This window comes from Leptonychotes weddellii, chromosome 3 (assembly GCF_054177405.1).
Source record: "Leptonychotes weddellii isolate Sample4059 chromosome 3, ASM5417740v2, whole genome shotgun sequence".
Classification (NCBI taxonomy): domain Eukaryota; kingdom Metazoa; phylum Chordata; class Mammalia; order Carnivora; family Phocidae; genus Leptonychotes; species Leptonychotes weddellii.
Window position 1 is genome coordinate 64,788,202 of NC_138371.1, and position 21,521 is coordinate 64,809,722.

The 21,521-nt window shown below is 40.3% G+C and overlaps 1 protein-coding gene across 8 annotated transcripts in view; it reads left to right on the top strand.

The window, feature by feature from the left end:
- RBMS1 (RNA binding motif single stranded interacting protein 1) overlaps nt 1-21,521 on the top strand; it is a 209,563-nt gene that overhangs the window by 145,134 nt on the left and 42,908 nt on the right. For all 8 annotated transcript variants that reach the window (XM_081814342.1, XM_081814341.1, XM_081814348.1 and 5 more), the window contains one exon: nt 20,015-20,073. In XM_081814342.1, coding sequence (XP_081670468.1) covers nt 20,015-20,073 — 59 coding nt within the window. The remainder of the gene's footprint in view (nt 1-20,014; nt 20,074-21,521) is intronic.

Sequence of the window (21,521 nt, forward strand, 5' to 3'; positions counted from 1 at the left end):
GGAGACTTTCTGTTCTTGACAGTGGTACCAGATTATGAGCTTCCGTGTCAGAGCACTATTCTCAGGGCTCAGCGCTGGACAGAAGGCAGTAATCGTGGGGCTGAAGAAATCAGTAAAAGGATGTTTATCACAGTGCTATTTTATAATATTGAAGAATTGGAAACAAACTAAAAGTTAAGAAGTAATGAATTCAGTGTGTCCGTTAAAACATGTTACAATCATTACAGATCTTGTTTTTGAAAAATATTTAATGACATGCGAAAAATTCTCAATAAATTAATTGAAAAAGATTTAATACTTATACGTTTGACATGATCCCAATTTTGTTAAAAACTTTTAGTTGTCTATCTACTCACTCAAATACATACTCTTTTTGACTCTAAGAAAATTAATTTTTCTCACTTTGTAAGATTATCTGCCAAATTTATAATCTTTAAAAATGAACATTTCACAAACAGGGAGAAATAATAGGAAGAATGAGAGTGGCTGTGAGAATGTTATGTTCTTAATCAGTTGGATTAAGGGTCATGATTTGGGATTTCACACTCTATAATAGTTGGGTGTTTAAGTCAGCTTGAGGGTAATGATCCTTCCCTCCAAAGACGACATACACGTGTTTTGGGATAGCAATTTTTTAAAAAAGATCTAAATATCCTATGTATTCACTGACATACCTATGAGTATCCCAGTTCTCTAAAAGATTAAATTGGAAGTTTTACCTCTTCGTCAAGGGATAGACACATACTATTGATCTCTATAGCTCTGACTTTAAAGTTTGTTGTGTTTTGTTTTGTTTTGTTTCTCTGGATGGCGGTGAACAGTTTCCCCATCTTTTGTAACTCATTTATCAGAAAATTCTGGTTATCTACATTTCTTCATTGTTGAATTTGCACCTGCTTTACATCTTTTCCAGGAGTTGGTTTTTCACAGTCTCCAGCCCCCTGTAATTTCTCATTGTTTCCTTTGAGATTACCTTTCTTTCCTCCTTGTCCCCTAAGTGCCCTGAGGTCAGCTGCTACGTTTCTTCTGTTACTAGATTACTCCTTGGGGACCCAGAAGCCAGTGTCCCTCCTCCTGGGAGTATGTTTTTACAAATTCTTACTTCCACTGTGTTCCAGAGTCTCACACCCACCCTAAGGGCATAACCCCAAAGACGTCCCTTTTTTAACTTCATCATTGGGGTCCAGCAGAATTAAAGATGTTTCCCAGCTGATTGTCTCATGACTATTTTAATATTTTGGCTAATATTCTCTAATGTTGATGCATTAATAAATCATAGCAAAGGTAAAAATGGCATGTTTTAATATTTTCATCCGAAAATAATATATGCTTGTAAAAAATGAAAAACATATATACACAAGTTTGAAGAACCTAAGAATCCAAAGTAATCTCATTGCTAAAGAACCTCTCTCCGCAGTTTACTGATTAATATTTAAAATACATATATTTGGTTGACGTAAACTGATTCATTAGGTCTGCACAACAGAACACCACATTTACGTGGGGGAGGGGGGGTGGGGGAGGGTATATGGTTGAGTCACGGGAGCCTAAGCAGTACAGGCTTTTGAAGGGCAGGGACGGGGTGCATTCTGAATATCGTGAACACTTGATGAGCACTAATCATGGTCCAAACAGCACCAAATCGAGGATAAAACCAGTGCCTTTAACAGATATTTCTGTGTAATAAGATAAAACCCATAAACTAAGAACTAGTCTTTTATTAATTACACCTTATTACAGTTTACTGTAGTGACAAAGGCTATATCGTATACATGTAGTCATTTTACTATTTTGGACACTTCACTGAGAATCTTATTTTAGGACAGTCCACAGTGTATAATAAATACATCCTTGTGTTTCAGTTCCCAGCACTGTGGAAAAAATTAATTTACGAATGCTATTCCCAGAACTTGTCAGTCATCACAAATAATTTTAGAGCATCAACATAGCTTTGACATCTGTTTTCAGCTACATCAGAAGCAGGAAAAACAACAGGTAACAAAACCATTGTTACCATGAACTTTAAAGGCTCAATGTAGGGGCGTCTGGGCGGCTCAGTCAGTTAAGCTTCTGCCCTTAATCAGGTCATGATCCCGGGGTCCTCGGATCGAGTCCCGCGTCAGGCTCCTTGCTCAGCAGGGACTCTGCTTCTCCCTCTGCTTGCTGCTCCCCCTGCTTGTGCCCTCTCTCTCTACCAAATAAATAAATAAAATCTTTTTAAAAAATTTAAAATAAAGGCTCAAAGTAATTTGTTTTCCTGGAATTTTAAGTTGAATATTATTAGAGTCACTTGATCATTAATTGAGAATTTATGCTCAGATTGTAATGTTATTCATAATAGAAATAAACTTGTTTTAGTAAACAGAATGAGATACGTGAGAGGGAAAGGAAAGAGGAGAAAGATAGCTACTTGGATCACGCAGCACAGAATTTTTCTCCAGAGTCTGCACGGCTGGCGTCTTGGCTTATTCTTTCCCGGCTCCTCCCCTGGAGCTGAGGGCACAGGGAAAAGACATACGATTTGGCACAGACAGGCCTAGTTCAGTCCTGGCTCCATGTGTAATAGGTGGCTGATCCTGGGCAACTTGCTTTTCCTTTCTGGCCTCAGTGCTCTCAGTCATGAAGTGGGGGAATTGAATGGGTGACATATGTGAAGTCCCTCTGCCCGTGCTTTCCCTTGCTGTCCCGTTCTCACTGTTGAGTGCTTACTGGCCACTTCTGTGCTCATCCTCTTGCCTGTGCCTTATGATCACTACCTTACCTTTTCACAGTTTAATGTTCTTCCCATTAATTCAACCACCGTTTGCTTATTGAGCACATGTTATGTGATAGGCAGTGTGGTAGATACAGGAATGAATAAGGCACGGTTCCTGTCTTTAACAAGATTACAATACATACGAGGGGAAAAAGGTTGATCAGTAGACAGACAGCAAGAGGTGAAGCCTGCTTTTCCAATGTAGGGGGACTGTTGGATCTGCTTGGGAGACGAGGAGTTTGGCTTGTACTTACGGCACATTTTCATTTAAACCCTATTTAGATGGACTGTAGAATGTTCAGTAACGTTTTGTTTTTTTTTCCCAGCACACATGTAAAATTAAATTGAATATTCTATATTCTGTTACCGTCAAATTATTATAGCAAAGGAAGACTGAAAGAGTGTGTGATCAGCAAGTTCCAGTTGTCCCAGTTATAGCATTAGATGGGCTTTTTCAGAATCATTTATTATGTACCTGACAAAGATTTATGGAAAACATTTTTACGAAGTTCATCATGTATTTATCCATACTAAGAACTCCCTTAACTTTGGAAACTAATTTCCAGTGTTTATATTTAACAGCAGTTTTACTTTTCGAAAATCGGATTTCTGTGCATCTTCTGCCTCACCTGTCCATAAGGAAGGGTTATCACCATTTTGCAATATGTAGTAAGGATGGCATTCTTGGTACTGATGTGCCTGGAGGAAATCTATAACCTATATATCGAGTTCATTGCTGTCTTCAGAGCTTGCTACCCATGTCGGCTGTTGTATGTCAGCTGGGACATGGTTCCCAGGACCTCATGTACAGTTGGGGACATTGTCACCTATACAAGAAATGCTGTTCCAGGGGTGTGTGGGGCTGAGCTCTGTCTCACACTCAGTCACCAAGTCCTATGCCTAAGGGACTTCTTCCTCCAAGAGAGGATGCTTTTTTTATGATTTGCAAAGAAGGTGCTTTAGAGGCTATATCTGCCCTGGTTATTCCTCTAACATCATGTGGTAGCATAGAGTTAAAATACGATACCTGAGACAAATACAGGTTTCGGATCTGTAAGGTCAATTGGCGTCAGATTTAGTCAGTTCTTTGTTTTTAGACCGTGATTAAACATGTGGTTGCCCCCCAAGTTTTTTAAGTGAGGCTCCTCAAACAAATGTATCATTCTGACATACAGTCCTGTTTCATATGTGTTATTCATTCCATTTAAAGTATATGATTAAAGCTCATCCAAAGCCCCAAGAGTTGGGGATGGAAGGAAGAATTATAGAATGTTCTGCCATTACATGCCACAAGGTATAATTTATGCTGTGAGAGTAACCATAAGATCTTACCAAATAAGTTATTTTTTTAAAGATTTTACTTATTTATTTGACAGAGAGAGAGAGAGGGAGAGAGAGAATGAGCCAGGGGGAGGGGCAGAGGGAGAGGAAGAAGCAGACTCCTCAGTGAGCAGGGAGCCTGACATGGGGCTTGATCAGGAACCCTGTGATCATGACCTGAGCCGAAGGCAGAGGCTTAACCAAAGGAACCACCCAGGTGCCCCCAAAATAAGTTAAAAGAAAAATGCTGTTAGGACTTTTCAAGTATGCCTTGTTCAGACATTCTCAAAGATTAGCCCCCAAAAGTAAATGATTATTATCTTCCTTACAGCCAAGACTAGAAAAATCACTTCAAAGTACAAACGCTGGATTATTGCCGTAATTTGTGCCTGCTGTAAGCAGCTACCACAAGCAACCTAAAGTAGTAGTTGCTAGCTGCTGTAGCCATGATTTAAATGGTTCAGGCTATTATTTCCCATGGCAAGGGAAATGTTGAACTGCAAAAGAGGCAACAACCCATAAACATCTAGATCTGTGCAAACAGCAGGATTGCCACCAGCCACATGTGGCTATTGAGTGCTTGAAATGTGGCTGGTCCAAATTGAGACACGCACCCTGGATTTCAGACTTCGGAAGAACGTTAGAGATCTCATTCTGATTTTTAATATAGATTAGTGTTGAAATAATATTTTGGCTGTGTTGGGTTAAATAAAATATTAATATTAATCTCATATTTTCTCTTTACTTTTTAATGTGGTTACTACAAAATTTAAAATTACATGTGTGGGTCACATTTGTGGTTTGAATTCTCTTCCTGTTGGACAGAGCCGGTTTGGGTATTTCAGGAGAAAACAAGGGAGGGAGATTTGTATATGATTTCTTTATAGTCTCGATCTCACAGAATACAGTATCTTGTTCCCTTTTCACTGGGGGCTTGGGCTGTCTCCCCACTATAAAAAGGTTATCCGGTATCATTGATAATATGGTTTTTCCATCCCCTGGCTCTTCTGCAGTTTCCTTAATATTTGGATTACTTACAATATTGCTATGTAATCTCTACCACAGAATCTTCATGCACAATGTTAATCTTTTCCTTAGGAGAAATGGCTTTAAGCTTTCGCTCCAAATTACCAATTGCCCTCTGAGTGGGGCCAGTTTGCTCTTACTAGAGGTGTGTGCCTCTTTGGCCATTTTCTCTGCAGACGGGAATCTTCACTTTATTGTTGTCATCGTCTTTGCCAATTTGATAGTGTGTGTGTTGTCTCTATTAGAAAAGGAAAAACAACTAAATTTTATACTCTGGCATGAGCTACTCAGTGTAAACTAAGAGGGAAGAATGACAGACAACTTATCTAAGCCCACTGGGATAGAGGTTTGAGTTAATTGATAGTCTATGTAGAAGTACATCAGACTCAGTGACCATTCCAAATTATATTTTTAATGAATGTCTGGTCCTCTTTGCCAGCAACAAAGACCCTAAGAAATAAATAATTTAAAATGCGTGGAATACCTGCGGGATGAGTCTTCTGGGAACCAATCCATACACGTGCCCTAGGAATGAAAAGAAGCCAAGAACAGTTAACATTACGTGTAGTTTTAGAAGTACATAATGAAGATCCTGGGGAGAAGAGTTCTTCTCGAGTGGGAAGTTTTTAATTGGCATGGCTACATGGGATGCAGTTTCATCAGGATTGCAAGTCCAATTAGCCAAGAGTTTATGAAAATCCCTTCTGTGCCCTCTGCAGTTGAGGAGAACAAATGAAAAGAAACACTGAACACCCTTTTGCTTTCCTTCTCTTCGTTTAGCCAGAGTAGAAACTGGCTTACATCAAGACATTGATCATCACTGTTGTCATTAACATTTTCACACACAGCAGTTTGAACGGTTCCATAGGAGGTTGCTGTCCTGAAATTGTCCATGTCTCAGGTTTGCTCTGCGCTTGTAACAATAAGAGACAGTCCGTTGAGGGATTGGATGCTCCTAGGCATTGGCGGCCCCACCTACATTCTCCCTGCTCCTCCATATTCTGAACAGAGCTTGATGGTCCTGCAAACCCTGTGCCTTTGCATGTTTTCACTACTTGATTGGTTTGATAATTTAAAAAGAAAAGACAACTTAAAATCTGTTTTTCCCCGAAATAATGTCCTCTGAATTCTTTCATCCCCTTTTCAGGTGATGGATAGGTCAGATGCCATTTCTCCAGAAACTGTTTGTTTCTCTTTGTTGAGAATAAACACATACCTATAAAACATACTCTTTAGGTTCTAAACGTCTTTCTCGTTCTGTCTTCTACATGGTGGATTATGGTAGATTTTAATCCTCATCACTTTGCTTTTTGTTGTGTGATTAGCTGAAGGGCTTTGGCCTTTTTTTACTTTGTTCCCCCATCTCAGGATGAAGTCTTAGGTATACATGAGAGCTTTTTTTGTTTTCCCCAAATTGTCTCCAGTGTCTACTTTTAGTAGTATAAACTTTTTTTAATTTTTTAATTTTTTTTTTAAGATTTTATTTATTTGACAGAGAGAGACACAGCGAGAGAGGGAACACAAGCAGGGGGAGTGGGAGAAGGAGAAGCAGGCTTCCCGCTGAGCAGGGAGCCCGATGCGGGGCTGGATCCCCAGACTCTGGGATCGTGACCTGAGCCGAAGGCAGACGCTTAACGACTGAGCCACCCAGGCGCCCCTTATAGACATTAATCTTCTTAATCATCCAAACTGGTCCCCTTTTCAAAGCAAGGATACTAACCTCCCGTTCACCAACCTACCGTGTTTTAGTGGTTCCCTAGATTTTGGGGTTTTAAGAACCAGTGTACTAAACAAAAATAATTGAGGTTAGAGATCCAGTATAGAGTGAAGATTGTATTTTGTCAAAAAGGACACAAACTGAAACAACCACCACTTTTCACTACTATTTCATAAAAAGAAAGGCCATTTTAAAACAAAAAAATGTGAGAAGTACCTAATCTTAGAATAAATTAAACTTTTGCAAAAATTCACTGTCCTTATTTTTCTGTTTCCTGCTGGTGACCATCTCTTCTAGGTCCATTTTTGTGAGATCCTTCTTGCAACAGCATCCCTGACCCAGGCTGTCCCCTAGCTCTGCTTAAACACCACTAGTGGTGGCAGGCTCTCCACATCCGTTTTTAGAGAGGCCGTCTTTATATATAGTTTCCTTTTCCAGGTAAGCATCTGTAAGGCCCTCCACTGTTCCGGCCTCGGAGGATGTGATTTCTGGGCATTTGTCTGCAGTGTTCTCACTCTCATCTGAAAGTGCTCAGACTAGGTAAAACGAGATGTTTCCAACAAATATGTTCAGTGGAAAAAGCATTCAACGAAAGCAGGCTACTGTTACTTCATTTATTTATTCCTCTACCCCTTTCTTCTGAATTTTGACTGTTGACAGTTCTGGGGCCTGATGGGCAAAGGAAAGCAGTCCAGAGGTGCACGTCGGATGGGGACGCGGCTGTTCGGGCAAGGCAGCAGTGGGCTGACGCAGCACTCAGCGTGGTGAGGGTGGTGGGGAGGGCAGTCAGAAAGGCTTGCTGCTGCAGAGTCTTGCAGAATGACACTGAATTTCCCAAGCGAGGACTATCTTAAAGGTCAGGAACTTACGCTGGACCAGGGTGGGCACAGGGATAGGTAAGCTGGAGTTGAAGGAGTTGGCTTGGGCTGCTATTACAGAGTACCACAAACCGGGTGGCTTTTTTTTTTTTTTTAATTTCTTTGAGAGAGAAGAGAGAGCACAAGCCCAGGAGAGGGGGGAGGGGCAGAACGAGAGGGAGAGGGAGACTCTCAAGCAGACTCCCCACTGAGCGCAGAGCCCAGTGCAGGGGCTCAATCCCACAACCCTGAGATCATGACCCAGGCCGAAACCGAGAGCTGGATGCTCAACTGACTGAGCCACCCAGGTGCCCCCCGTTCCCCTGGGTGGCTGATGATAACAAAATTATTGTTTCACAGTTTTAGAGGCTAGAAGTCTAAAATTAAGGTGTCAGCAGAACCATGCTCCCTCTGAAACCTGTAGGGGAGAACCCCTACTTGCCTCTTCCCAGCTTCTGGTGGTTTGCCACCAGTCCTTACTGTTCCTGGCTTATGGCTCTGTCCCTCATGTCATCATACAGCATTCTCTGTGTCTCTGTATCCAGATTTCCCTCTTATAAAGACACCTGTCACATTGGATGGGGGCCTGTCCTAATAATGACCTCCTCTTGCCTTAATTATATCCGCAAAGACCCTGTTTCCAAATAAGATTACATTCACAGGTACTGGAGCTTAGGACTTTGACATCTTTTGGGGGGACACCATTCAACCCTTAATGCTATGTGTTGGGGAATGGTAACCAAAGAGGCCCCAAAGCATAGTTTCTTACTATGATCAGATCATGTATTTTTCTTAGTGCACCCTAGGTCTGTTTTATTCAGAGAACTTGAACTTGTTCCTAATCAAAAAACTCAGGTATTTTCATGTGAATAAGCTGAAGCTTTACCTATATTTATACAGTTGATTTATCCCCCCCTTGGAATTTTTATATGACTTACTTTTCCCTGTTAAATATTATAGTGTTGGCTTTGACCAAGAATTCATCTAGCCTATTGAAACAATTTCATAGTACTAATTTTGACATCTTACATCCACCACCCCCCGCCTCCCCTGCCCCCCCCCCCAACTCCAGCTTTGGAACATATATATGTATAATATGTGTGCTATCAGTCACCTGATGTATGCAGTTGTTTACTGAAAAAGGGCTGCCAAGAACAGAGCTCTGTGGCACAACTCTAGAGCCTTCCCTCCATGCTGTGATCACTGACCAACAGACGTCAGCTCAGACACTTGTTTAACCATTTACCCACTCATCCAAACTGAATTTCTCTTCCCAGATGTCCTCATCTAGTCCATGAGCAAATAATGGTTTTTATTTAGCTCAAATCAAAATATACTTTGTTCCATTCCCAAGTAGCCCTGTCTTCCTTAGTACCCCCCAAAAGAGAAAGAACAAAGCTTGAATGTGCATGACTTACTCTTAAGGACTTTACTCTGGTACTTGTTCTTTTCACAAGTCTCTCTAACCTTCTGTTTACTAATCCACTCTGGAATTTTGCTTCAGATCAGCATTAGCCTTCATTTCTTGAGTCTAGTTTTTTGTTCTTTTAGAGAATCTGAGTAACATTTTCCCTTTCCATTAGCACCTCTCCTATTGTGCAAGATTTCTCAAAGCAACCAAGACTGGAAAATTCTCACTAAGTCATGTAAACAGTCCCAGTCTTCATTCACAGCCCCCTTACTTGCAAAGGAGAATGAAGAAAGAACATCTTCTGGAAAATGCAGTGAATTCAGCGGTCTTGAGAGTGAGGTATATTACCTTCATTTGGGATGTGGTAATTTTGTGAAACTGATATTGAAGTTCTCTTTAGTTCCATTCTTTCGCAAACCGAGGATTCCTCTCTGATTTTCTTAAATTTTAAGGTTATAAACTTTCAGAGCCATACTACTATGTCTCTGGAATGATTGCTTATCTTCATCTGCAGAGTCTTAAGGACAGTCTTGTTCAGAGGCAAACGAGTAGGAAAACCAGTGTGGGAGAAAGCATTGTGCCTTTTTCATCAGATCCACTCTTAGAGCCGTGACCATGGTCACAAGTGACCCTTGAATGAAATATCTAAGTTTAGAAACATCAACTGTGCTGGCAGGCTATGTTAGCGTTCTCTTGCTTATATGGTCCAAGTGTAATTTTTTTTTTTTTTTTTTAACTAGTGATGCACTTATATTGTATCCCCAGATTTCTTAGAACTAAAATGAGTAAAAGAGATATCATTTTCCTTTTCAGTCTGTTTTTCAGACTGGCTTTTCAAGGTCATGGGGCAGTCAGGATTTATTACTTTAGAAAAGGATGGACTGATTGCATTTGGAAATCAATAGACTGGTGCTGTGTTTTGAATCAAAGCCAGCACTGGTGTTCATTCTAGGAAATACCCAATTTGACTCTTGCCTTTTTAGCTTGTGTCAGAATCAAAAGAAATTTCTAGCTAATTTGCACACTCTGTTTTAATAGTTTCAGATAACTCTGTTTTGCTTCAGAGAGAATGTTTACTTTTACTCTCTGTCACGCTGTTCTTGTTTTGAATGAAGCGGTCGTTAATGGTTTTCGGTGTTGGTGTTTAATGCACTCAGTTTCTATAGACTCTGACATAGTTCTTTGGTACGTTGTGTGTGTGTGTGTATGTCTCAAAGATTTCTAGTTTTGATTATTTTTTTAAAAGAGCAATAAATTAGAGAGACACACGAAAAACAGTCTAGGAACAAAAACTATTAGGTTTTTGGGTCCCCCCCCCAGCATTTTACAGTTTTCTTTCTGGTACTAATTTTTACTTCCATGTTAAACTATTAAATTGCCTCAGTTCCCTCCTTGGTGTTTTTATAAGCTAAATTGGGATAAAATACAAGGCCATGTTCATTTTCCAAGGCAAAATGCAGTATTTCCCTTCTCCCTACTACTGCCAACCTCCCTCCATTCCCCACACCAAACACTTCGAGGGGAAAAAAATTCGTTACATGTTTATATTTCATTTATTCAGCCAGTATATATTGAGGGGTTACATTATGCAAATAACCATGCTGAAAAGTAACCATAAAAATGGTAGGTCTACATTTTCTCAATACTTGCAACCTTAGGACCATGTCGAAATTACGGTAAGAAGGTAGTCTCGCTTAGTGCTCTCAAATGGTAAGAATTAGAAGTGCCATTATTTGGAGGGGGTTGGGAGAAAAAGGATAACATATATTAATCATTGTGTATCTGTTATGTGTCGAACACCGTTCCAGCCCCTTACCAGGGGTCCTGTGAGTGTAGATGCTATCATGCCACGATATAAGTGGGGATACTGAGGCCAGACAGCTACACCAGAGTCGCAAAGCTGGTCATTGGCCAAAGGAGCACTTGAGCATAGGCCTCTCTGTCTGCAGCTCTGTCTTCTTTCTAGTATAACATTGTCTTCCTTATGATACAGTAAAGTGAAGCGCTATGTAAACATGAAGGTGAGTTGTCAAAGCAAAGCAAATATATTACAGGTTTTGGTGGGAGAGTGAGAAAACTTTTAAAATGCTCTCTCCTTGTCAGTTCATAAATTCAATTCAGAAATAAAGACCACTTTGTGTAATCAAGGTGCCTTTGTTTTCAAAGTTAGACATTAATCAGGGTTGGAGACTTTTAGGGATTCTTTTTTATGATAGATAATCTACATTTTACTTGTCAAATTCTGGGTTCCATTTTCAGTGAGTATTATTTTCCTCTGACATATTACTACTTGGGAGCACTCATTTGGGTTTGGCCATCTGTGACTGCATCCCTAAGTGCTGTGGTACAGTGACTTGTGGCAAAAATATTGTTATAAGGTAACATAAATGACTCTGTGTGCTATATGTTCTCAAAAGACCATAAAATAGTGTAAAGCTACTTTACCTTGATTGCAGATCATAATAGACTTGATACTAAACTATAATAGCAAATCTGTGTAATAAATCAAATGCTTTATAGTGTGCTTTTTATTTAGAAGAGAGGTATAATGTTTTCATTGAATATGGCAAAAATGCATTTTAGCCATTTCTAATGAGGTAGTTTTAATGTTCATTCTCAATTATTTAGTTCAAGCCATATATGCAATAAATAGCATCAATTGTTACTTTTGTAGCAATTATAATAGATTAGTTATGCCACCCAGGAATGTTGAAAAGGCAGATTAGCAGGCATGGCTCTAAATTTAGTCGGAAGAGGATACAAATCTCAAAATCTGGGTACAAATTACCAATTTTATGTGTAGTCTGAAGGAGTGTGTTTACCTTAAAATTCCAGCATTGTGAAAAATCAGATATGTAGATGCATCTCTTTCCTCTTGAAAAATGTGATACTTTGTCCCAAAGCTTCTCTAATTTATTCTCCATCAGCTCACATGCTGTGGGAGAACCAGTCCAGTGGAGGGATAGACTCCTTGAGGATGGTTTGAGCTCCTGCTAAATCATCTGTCATCCTCAGGCCCTAGGTCTGGGACTGGGGCTGAAACTCCTCGTCCTTTCCAGGACAGTGCAGAAAAGGGAGCTGGGGTGGCTCCTTTTCTCCATCTTCTGCATTCACAGAGGTAAGCCATTGGCTTTCCATAGCACTGACACCATGGATTCTTTTTCTCAGATGTCAGGTTAAGCATTTAAGGTTAGTTCAAAGAAGTCCTCTGTCTTCAAACTCTTCTGTCGTTGAGAACCTTTCCAGTCATCTCCTGGCTGTCCTCATCCCTCCATTTTAATTTCTTGAACTTGACTGTTATTGCTTGAGTACCAAGAGTGAAATAAATAAATGAATGAATACAGTAAAGTAAAATGGGGCACCTCGCTCTCTGCTCATCCTAGCCATAAGATTTTCATTAATCTTACTAAACTTTTGCTTTCATCATATTACTGTGCAGTTACAAAACCTCCAGCCACATTCTGTTCCTTGACTCCTTTTCCTGGAACTTAAGGCCCTATCGGACCTTTTCAAACTTAGCTTCCTTTACTCCCCCAACACAGGTTGCTAATTAGATGGGTTCTTCTGTTTATTGTCCTCTGTAGCCCACCTGAATTTCTGCTTTCCCTGAAGTCTTTCCTGGTGAACTTAACCTCCATCCTGTGTTTATGCCTCCTTTATTTAGCATTCATCAGATAAGACCTCAGTATTCTTATTTTTTTAATATTAAATTCCTTACATCCCTCCAAAGATTATCTCCCTCCTCCCTCCTTTGATAACAAGAATGACATCATGTGTATTTTTTTGTAGGCCTTGTATGGTGAAGGGCATGCCAGAGACATGCTGTAAATATTTGTGGGTTGATTTCTTGGTCTGGTCTCTTGCTTGACTGTCCTTGTCTTTCCTGTGCTCCGTTCACCTTCAGCACCAGGTTTGTTCCTAACCTTCAGGGCTACAGCAGCTTTTCCTGCCAAGCATTTTACCTCCTTCAAACCCTGGCTCCAGTTTCAGCTGCATTAGATGAAGCTTTCTGTTCTGTCGCATGTATCAGAAATCATATATTCACAATGGCACCCCCAGGTGTACCACACAAGTGGGAGGGACGGACTGCTAACGAATGTTAAGAGTTAAGCCAAAACAGCTGAAATGAAAAGCGGAATAACTTTCTATACCTTTAATATTTGTGTATCTTAGAAGAGTCTTACAGAAACATTTAAAATCTTCAGTGCTAACCAGGTAAAGTCTGACAAAATTTTTTTGGTATTAATTGCCTAATTTTAAAATGTCACGTCTTGTGTCTCATCTTCAAATACTGACCACTTTCTATACCAAGTAAATAAAGAAAACCAACCCAGGTGAATTATTCAGGGTAGTGAGGATTGAGAATAACATGGACAAGTGACTCCTACTTTTTTTATTAGCAAAATGAGCGTAATTCAATACTTTCCTTCCCCTATTCATCCATTGTTGGGAGAGCTAAAGCAAATTTTAGGAAATCCTCTTTTCCTGGGAGGCCACTAAAAAAATAAAGCATCGAAAAGAGCAAGGTGGAAAAGGACATACACCGTATCATCTCTGTGTGGGTGTGTTTGTGTGTACAATTTTTTTTCTTTTCCCCCAACAAGTCCAAAATAACAAGAGGAATTTTGGCTTATAGTCTCCAAATCCATTCCCACCCAGTAGATACAAGAGTTGCTCCTTTTAAGCTTTAAAGCCAGTGGTGCCTCCTTCCCACTAATATATATGTGCTCTGTTGGGCATCTTATTCCAAATAGACCCGTGTTGTCTCTACCCAGAAAGTCCGGGAACTCCCTTCTGAATGTTCTCAGCCTCTGTCCTGGAAACCTTTGCAGTTAGAGACTGCCCTCATCCCCTCACTCATTTGGAGCTGTGCAGATTCAAGATTGGAATTGCTTTGAACCTATGGAGAACAGTCTGTAGTTGGTGACCAGTTTCTGCAGCTGTCAGCGTGGTTGTCCAAATCAAACTTCCTGCCTCCCATTTTTGCCACTTCCTGTCTGTGCAACTTGACTAGGTCCCAAACTCCGCTCCCCAGTTTCCTATCTACAGAGTGGGAATAATACCTTACCTACTCCAAAGGTGGTTGTTAAGATTAAAATAATTGACGTAGTCACTTAAAATAGTGCCTGGCATAAAGTAAGAGCTGTAGAGATGTAAGCTATTCCTTTTCTTATTCTCCTGCATTAACTCTCTCGGTCATATTGTCCAGTGTTGATGCTGAACCGATAGCCATATACTCAGAAATCATTTCAGTTGCCTGTCCCTCCTTCTTGCTGATGATTGTCCTCTGCACAGGCACAGAATCTCAAAGGATGCCTGAGTCCCTAGTTGTCCTTCACAGGCAGCTCAGCTATTAAACAAAACCAGTCATCCTTATACGCATGAGCAATATCCTGCCCTTTGTCAAACGGAAAATCTCTTTTTTTGTTTACTATAATAATAAAACTGTATACTTTTTCTTATTTTTGTTTTCCACACACTCATTGCTTTTTCAGGTTTAATAATGTTCATAAAATCTTTCAAAACTAACAGCAACACTGCGAATTACTCCATGGTGCCTTAAATGAATTTACAACTAGAATGACCAATGTTAAAATAACTTACCAACCATTGTCGCCATCTGTTGGTGGTGGATGGATGGGACTTCCCTTTCCAGAGCCTGGGCTTATAACTGGGAATGTTCCAAAGCTGCAGGTTCCCTAGTACAGGAGTGTGTGTGTGTGTGTATACGTACACAGGTCGCACACACGTGTGTTCCATGTGTACATGCACATTGGACAAAATCTAAGGATAGGCACCAAGGTGTCTTAACATTCATATCCGGGACTTCTGGTGATTTTAATATTTCAACTTACTTTGGGGTGCCTGGGTGGCTCAGTTGGTTAAGCGTCTGCCTGGGCTCAGGTCATGATCCCAGGGTCCTGGGATTGAGCCCCGCCTGAGCTCCCTGCTCCTCGGGGAGCCTGCTTCTCCCTCTCCCTCTGCCCCTCCCTACTCATACTCTTTCTTTCTCTCACTCACTCTCAAATAAATAAGAATTTTTAAAAAAATATTTCAACTTTTCTGTGACTTCTAATTACAATTGTGCATTTCTTTTGTAATTAAGGTAAATTAATAAAAAGGTAGAGTTTAGGAGGGACTACATGAAGGGGCCAGAGAAGAAAATTAAGTTTTATTTACTAAGGACAGATTAAAATTTACTTTGATTTTATATTTCAGCAGATGAAAGAAATCTAAATGGAAATGGGGGAGAAATGACTAAAGCTGTGATACAAACAGAAGAAATTTTGGTAGATTCCAAGCAGAAGGTTTTATCAGCCAGGTTGATTTTGGCCAATAGGTTTAAATGGGAGACTTGATTTGTTATCCTCTCCCTTTGAAATTCTAATGACTCTCTAGTCACATCTCTTAATTACTCTTTATCCTTTTGCTTCCTCTGAAGTGGATTATCTGCTTTTAGCAAAGAATATCATATTCTGGGTAGCCAGGGCTACAGTCTGAGCCTTGTTGCTTTGAAGCTGGTGAAAACCCAAAGAATCTTCCTATTCACATTTTTTCCCATAAAATTCTGTGGCTTGCTCTCTTCTCTTTGATATTGTCAGAGTGTGAATTCAAGAGGCCTATTCAGTCAAGAGGCCTGCTTCTCCCAAACATGTCCCTGTTACTTGATGATTTTTTAAAACAAACTAAACTGAATATTGGAACAAGGGCTGGTGTATATTTGGTTGCTTTATGAATTTTTACTCAGATGTCTGTTACTCTTATAGGCACTGATGATCAACAATAGAATCAGACTAAATGTGAATCATCTGTAATCCCCCGCACCCCTTGCCCCACATTATTAAATCTTGCCGCAAAGAGAACTAGTAGCGGGAAAGGTGCCTGCTCTGAAGCCCGCTGTGCCTTTTCCTGTTCCTTGAGGCGCCATTTGATAGACGGCTCATGCCCATGTTCTAGATCCCTTCTCACGTGATCAGAACTACTTGTTCTGTACTCCATTCCTACACATGGTGACTGCAACACCCACGGAGAGCCGAGGATTGAAAGTGTGACATCTTCCAGTTCAGTCATTTTAATGAGATACCTCCGGTGCTTTGGGAGGTGTCACTGAGTGGACAGCCCAAGAAAGAAGATAGTTTACAAGAGGTAAACCCTCCAGTACCCCTCAGGTGACTCCATATAAGCAGCCTCCTGAGCCACCGGAGGCCAGGGAGGCCAGTATGGAAGAGCTCCATAGACAGTACCTTTCTGATAAGTCACGGTCTTTCAGGCTTAACCCACAAATCATGGTGAAAACCGCAATAGAAAGTAAAACTGATAAATTTCAGAAATCTCTCTTCTCCCACACACCCCCCATCCCTCTTTCAACCATGAACCACATGTTTATTTCTTGTGTTTAACACAAACAAAAGCTTTACTTTGGCTTGAAAAGTAAATCTACTCCCATACCTTGATAAGAAGAGGTCTCCCACTTGGTTCCTTTCCTTTCATACCCTCCCTGTATAAAGGAAGCATTGTTTCTCAAAATTATTTCATGAATAAATTGCAGTGAGAATTTAAACAGAATTTGTTTAAGCTTTAGGGTTTTAGGAGAGACTTCAGGCTTAAAATGTATATGAGCTTTCATTTTCCCGTTTGGAAAAATGGGAATAATAGCACCTACCTCATAAGATTGTTGCAAAGTTGATTAAATAAGATCATGCATACAAAGTCCCTGGCACAGAGCCTAGAATATAAGTAGGAACTGAGTAAATGTAATCCCTTTTTTGGTTTCTTATAAAATCACAATGGATTTGGATGAGGAGATCAGGGATGGTTTCATGGAAGAGATAATGTTTGAACAGGTTCTTCAAGTTCAAACATGGGTAGAATGGGATAATGATGGGATGAGAGACACATATTTTAAAGTGATGTTTAAGGTAAATTAAAGCAGCAGACAAGGTTGGAAGCACCAGAAGCTGGAGGCAAGGCAAGAACTATTATGTATTTTTTGCTTGGGTCTAGACATAGTGAAGGGAAAGGGTGAATATTAGAAACATGTCAAAAACAACTCAGAAGAATTCCTGACTGCCTGGACTCAGGATGGCTGAGTCGATGGTGTCTCGAGAACCTCGAGCCTGCTGGGAGATCAAAAGAGGGGACACTGCTACTGAATGAAAAAAAGACAGTGAAGATGTGTTTTGGGTTCTTTGGGGATGGGATTTAGAAAATAGTGGGCAGGAGGTGACATTGAATGAGATATTTAAGTATCTTAACATACTAAGATATTTAAGTTGAAAGAGAGACAGGGCGCCTGGGTGGCTCAGTTGGTTAAGCGACTGCCTTCGGCTCAGGTCATGATCCTGGAGTCCTGGGATCGAGTCCCGCATCGGACTCCCTGCTCGGCGGGGGGCCTGCTTCTCCCTCTGACCCTCTTCCCTCTTGTGCTGTCTCTCATTCTCTCTCTCAAATAAATAAATAAAATCTTTAAAAAAGAAAGAAAGAAAGAGAGACAAAAACTAAAGTTTGGGGGGATAACAAAAAAAAACAACTCAGTTGTTTTGGGTGGCTGGGTGGCTCAGTCGGTTAAGCATCTGCCTTCGGCTCAGGTTATGATCCCAGGATCCTGGGTTCAAGCCCCACATTGGGTTCCCTGCTCAGCAGGGAGCCTGCTTCTCCCTCTCCCTCCCCCCACTCATTCGTGCACTCTCTCTCTCTCAAATAAGTAAATAACATCTTTAAAAAAAAAGAAAAAAACAACTCAGGAAGGAGAAACAGGCACCAACAGAGAAGATGCTTTAAATAACACCGTAGCATTGGATGGATTTCCTAGGAAAAGGAAGGGTTGAGAGGAGAGTACTTGGTTAAGGAGAGAGAATAGGAGGCTGAATGGTGAAGAAGCATGGAAAGAGTGCCCAGAAAGGTAGGATGATATCTGGGGAGCAGGGTCAGAGCTGAGGAGGTATAGGGTACATAGATGTGGAGGTGAGGAGTAATGTCACAGTAGCAAAGAGACCAAAGAGAACACAAACCCGAAGAGAGCATGGCCTGGGTTGAGTGCCAGTACTACCAGGAGGCTTCTCTCTTTTCCTCCTTCCCACATCTCCCTTTCTCTCCCATCGTTAGTGGGGTGAGCCAGACCAGAGGGTAGAAGACCAGCCCCTGACCTTCCCTAAATTTCCTTTCTTGTTTGGTTTATAGAATACTCTGAGCTCTGTGACCTCAAGCAAAGTCTCTTAATATCTGTGACTCTCAATCCCCTTATCCTAAATGGAGGTCATATGAACTTTCTTCCATACTTTTGGAAAGGTATGAGACTGGAATGCAGTCTAAAAGCACTTCAGCCAAAACTTTTGCAAAGGAGAGAGTGCTGATAAATAATCCAGCATGTAAATAACCTAGTAGAGAAATGGTTGCTAAAAGGGTGGTTTTTAAATCACTTATTTTTTCTGGTTTTCAGATTTTTAAAAAATTATTACCCTTTTTTTGGTAAGCATAGTGACCTGTGTTAATGTTGAAAATACTCAGAATCTCTACAGGGAATTGAAGGTGTTTGGGCAGCATTATGCCTCTTGGATGTAATTGTCATTTGAACCTTAAATTATCTTTACTTTCATGCCTGGTTAGTAATCATTTGATTACGTGATTACACAGAGTGAAAATGAACCCGGGGAAAGAAGTGGTTCAAGCCATTTGCTTCTTCTGGATAAATATATTCCAGCTTGTTCAGTGCATAAACTAGAAAACTACAGTATTCAAAAATGCTTTAAAATGCTACACAGATGCTTCATTTCCTAAGCTTTTAAGACTTTTTATCTTCAAGATCAATCATGAGAAGGTATTATTAGAGAAAACGTGAAATTTTAAAAGTAATACACAGGAAAGTAAGGTTGGGGAATTGACCATGTATAAATGAGGACACAGGTCTCAGATCCATGAAGAAAATTATATGCATTTCTCAAAGTCCCCATAATTTTTAAGAATTATTTTTCAAAAGCTTTTTCCTTAGTTTTTTGAAGACAAATGCAGACAGCAGTGCTTTTACCTTGTGGTGTGGACACGATGAAAGGGTGGAGGATTAGGACATGGATTTAAACTATACTGCCGCTTCATTGTCAGTAGCAGCCCATTAAAGCTTAATATTCTGGATTTTTTTCCTTCTTCCCCCAACATCTGTTGTACCTTAAGGAATTCGAACACATTTATAACAGACCCTCATAGAATTAATGCTTAAATCCCGGGTGCATGGTTTATATTCTTGATTGTTCATGTCATTTCACATATATATGTGTAGCTAGTATTACTGAGTTGAAAGAGGTGTTAATATTATATTAGTTATATATTTTTATAGATTTATGTAAATATAAATAGTTATCAAAGTGTTAAGTAAATTTTATAGCCTTGCGTTTGGCTTTATATTCACATAGTGTTGCTAGAAGTAACTTCATGGAGCTCATCTCCCCTCCCCCCCCCTTTTTTTGGTCCCAAGATGGTCAGGTAAGTACCTGATTCCTCAAAGGTCAGCATCAGACTGTAATCCAAAGTTTCAAATAGGTGGCCTACCCAGTCCCCTTTTTTTTAGTTTAGTTTTGAGTTTAGAATTTTCATTTTCTGTCCCCTGAGTATAGGACTTTTTTTTTTTTTTTTTTAAAGATTTTATTTATTTGACAGCGAGAGAGGAAACACAAGCAGGGGGAGTGGAAGAGGGAGAAGCAGGCTTCCCACAGAGCAAGGAGCCTGATGTGGGGCTCGATCCCAGGACCCTGGGATCGTGACCCGAGCTGAAGGCAGACGCTTAACGACAGAGCCACCCAGGTGCCCCAAGTATAGGACATTTTGTACTTTAAAGTTTGCAGATGCTTGAAAAGTATGTGTGTTCTCTGGACTTAGACATTACTAAGGGTTCCTTGATTTTCATTTATCCTGTTTTTTTTCTTTTTATCTTTTAGATACGGGAAAATCGTCTCCACGAAGGCAATTTTGGATAAGACAACAAACAAATGCAAAGGTATATTCCCTTGGATGAAAATTTACTACATCCTAGCTTTAGGAAAATGATGGAATTGTAAACCTGATCTGCTACCTCCATTTTACTAAAAACCAAGTCATCTATGTCCCCCAGTTCCTGTCTTGCACAATGTCAGCATATTCCTTTCCATTTGTCCCTGGTCGAGTTTTGGCTGGAAACCCCACAGCCGCTAGCACTTTGCCAGAATCACAGATCTGATGCCAGTGGAACTAACATGCAGGGTACTGGTTGGCATTTAGCCCCTACTTTAAAAGGGAAGTAGAGTTAGAAAATAGCTTTTCTTTCTGAGCCTGAGGAGATTAGAGCTGCTTGCTGAAGACCACTGGACTGTACTAAAGAACTGAAAAGATTACATATTGTGCAAATTGGCTCTATTAATTAGACTAGAGTAGTTTTAAGCAGTACTTAATTACATGTTTCAATACTCCCGATTGTTCTGTGCTGAATGCCTGTTGACAATATTGGCAGCGGGGTGGAGAGAACCATTTTCACTGACCAAATTGTGATAGGGAGGGGAGGTCATACACCCCTTTGAAATATGCTGCTGCATTAATTTGATGCACTGACCTTCAGTTTTCCATGTAATTAGGATGAGCTCATTCAGCTCCTTTAGCTGGAAGAGGAGGCGTCTACAGTAGGCAGCGCTGATGCTCCGTGGGTCTGACTTTTAATGATCCAGCGTCTTAACAATGGGCATGTGATCTCTAGGAAAGGGAAGAATGGAGTCAGCTGACTTTGAGTCTAACTACTGACCCCATGAATTGAAATAAGGTTGACAGGAATAGGCAGAGAAGGCAAATCTCCTCATTAATTAGACCCCCAGTTTTTCAAGTAGGGGCTTTGGCTTTGGTTTAGCACCGTCTGAGAAAGGCAAAGAATGTAAATGAACCATATGGTAGGGCCTGGCCTTAGAAGCCAGCCATTTCCTTTAATCTAGACTTGAAGTGGTTCATTGTATTTGTGTCTTCTTCAAAGCTCCTAAATTTAAAGGAGCAATTGTGGCCAATATCTAAGCCCCTGTTTAAGCAACATGGCACATGAAGACAGTTTTGCCTTGGGACAGTGAATAAAGCAGTGCTTTATGTAGAGAGGTACTCAGTAAATGTTTTAAATGAATTAAACTAGAGTCAAACTGTAGACTGAAATGTTTATATTTAGTTGCCAAGGTTAGTGTTATTTCACATATTTGTAAATGATTTGGGAAAGCAGGGACACAGGAAAAAAAAAATCTTTCAGTTTTATAAAGAAAAATGGACTCTTGCCGGCATAAAACAGGAAGCTGATCTCAAACATTTGTTTCAAACCGAGAGAGAAATCACTGTAGACAAGTGATTTAATGGCTTTACCCTTTCTTTCCTCCCACCCCGCCCCCAGCAGAAAAGAATCTTACACGGCAGATAGTGTGCTAAAAATTAGCAAAGCTGCCC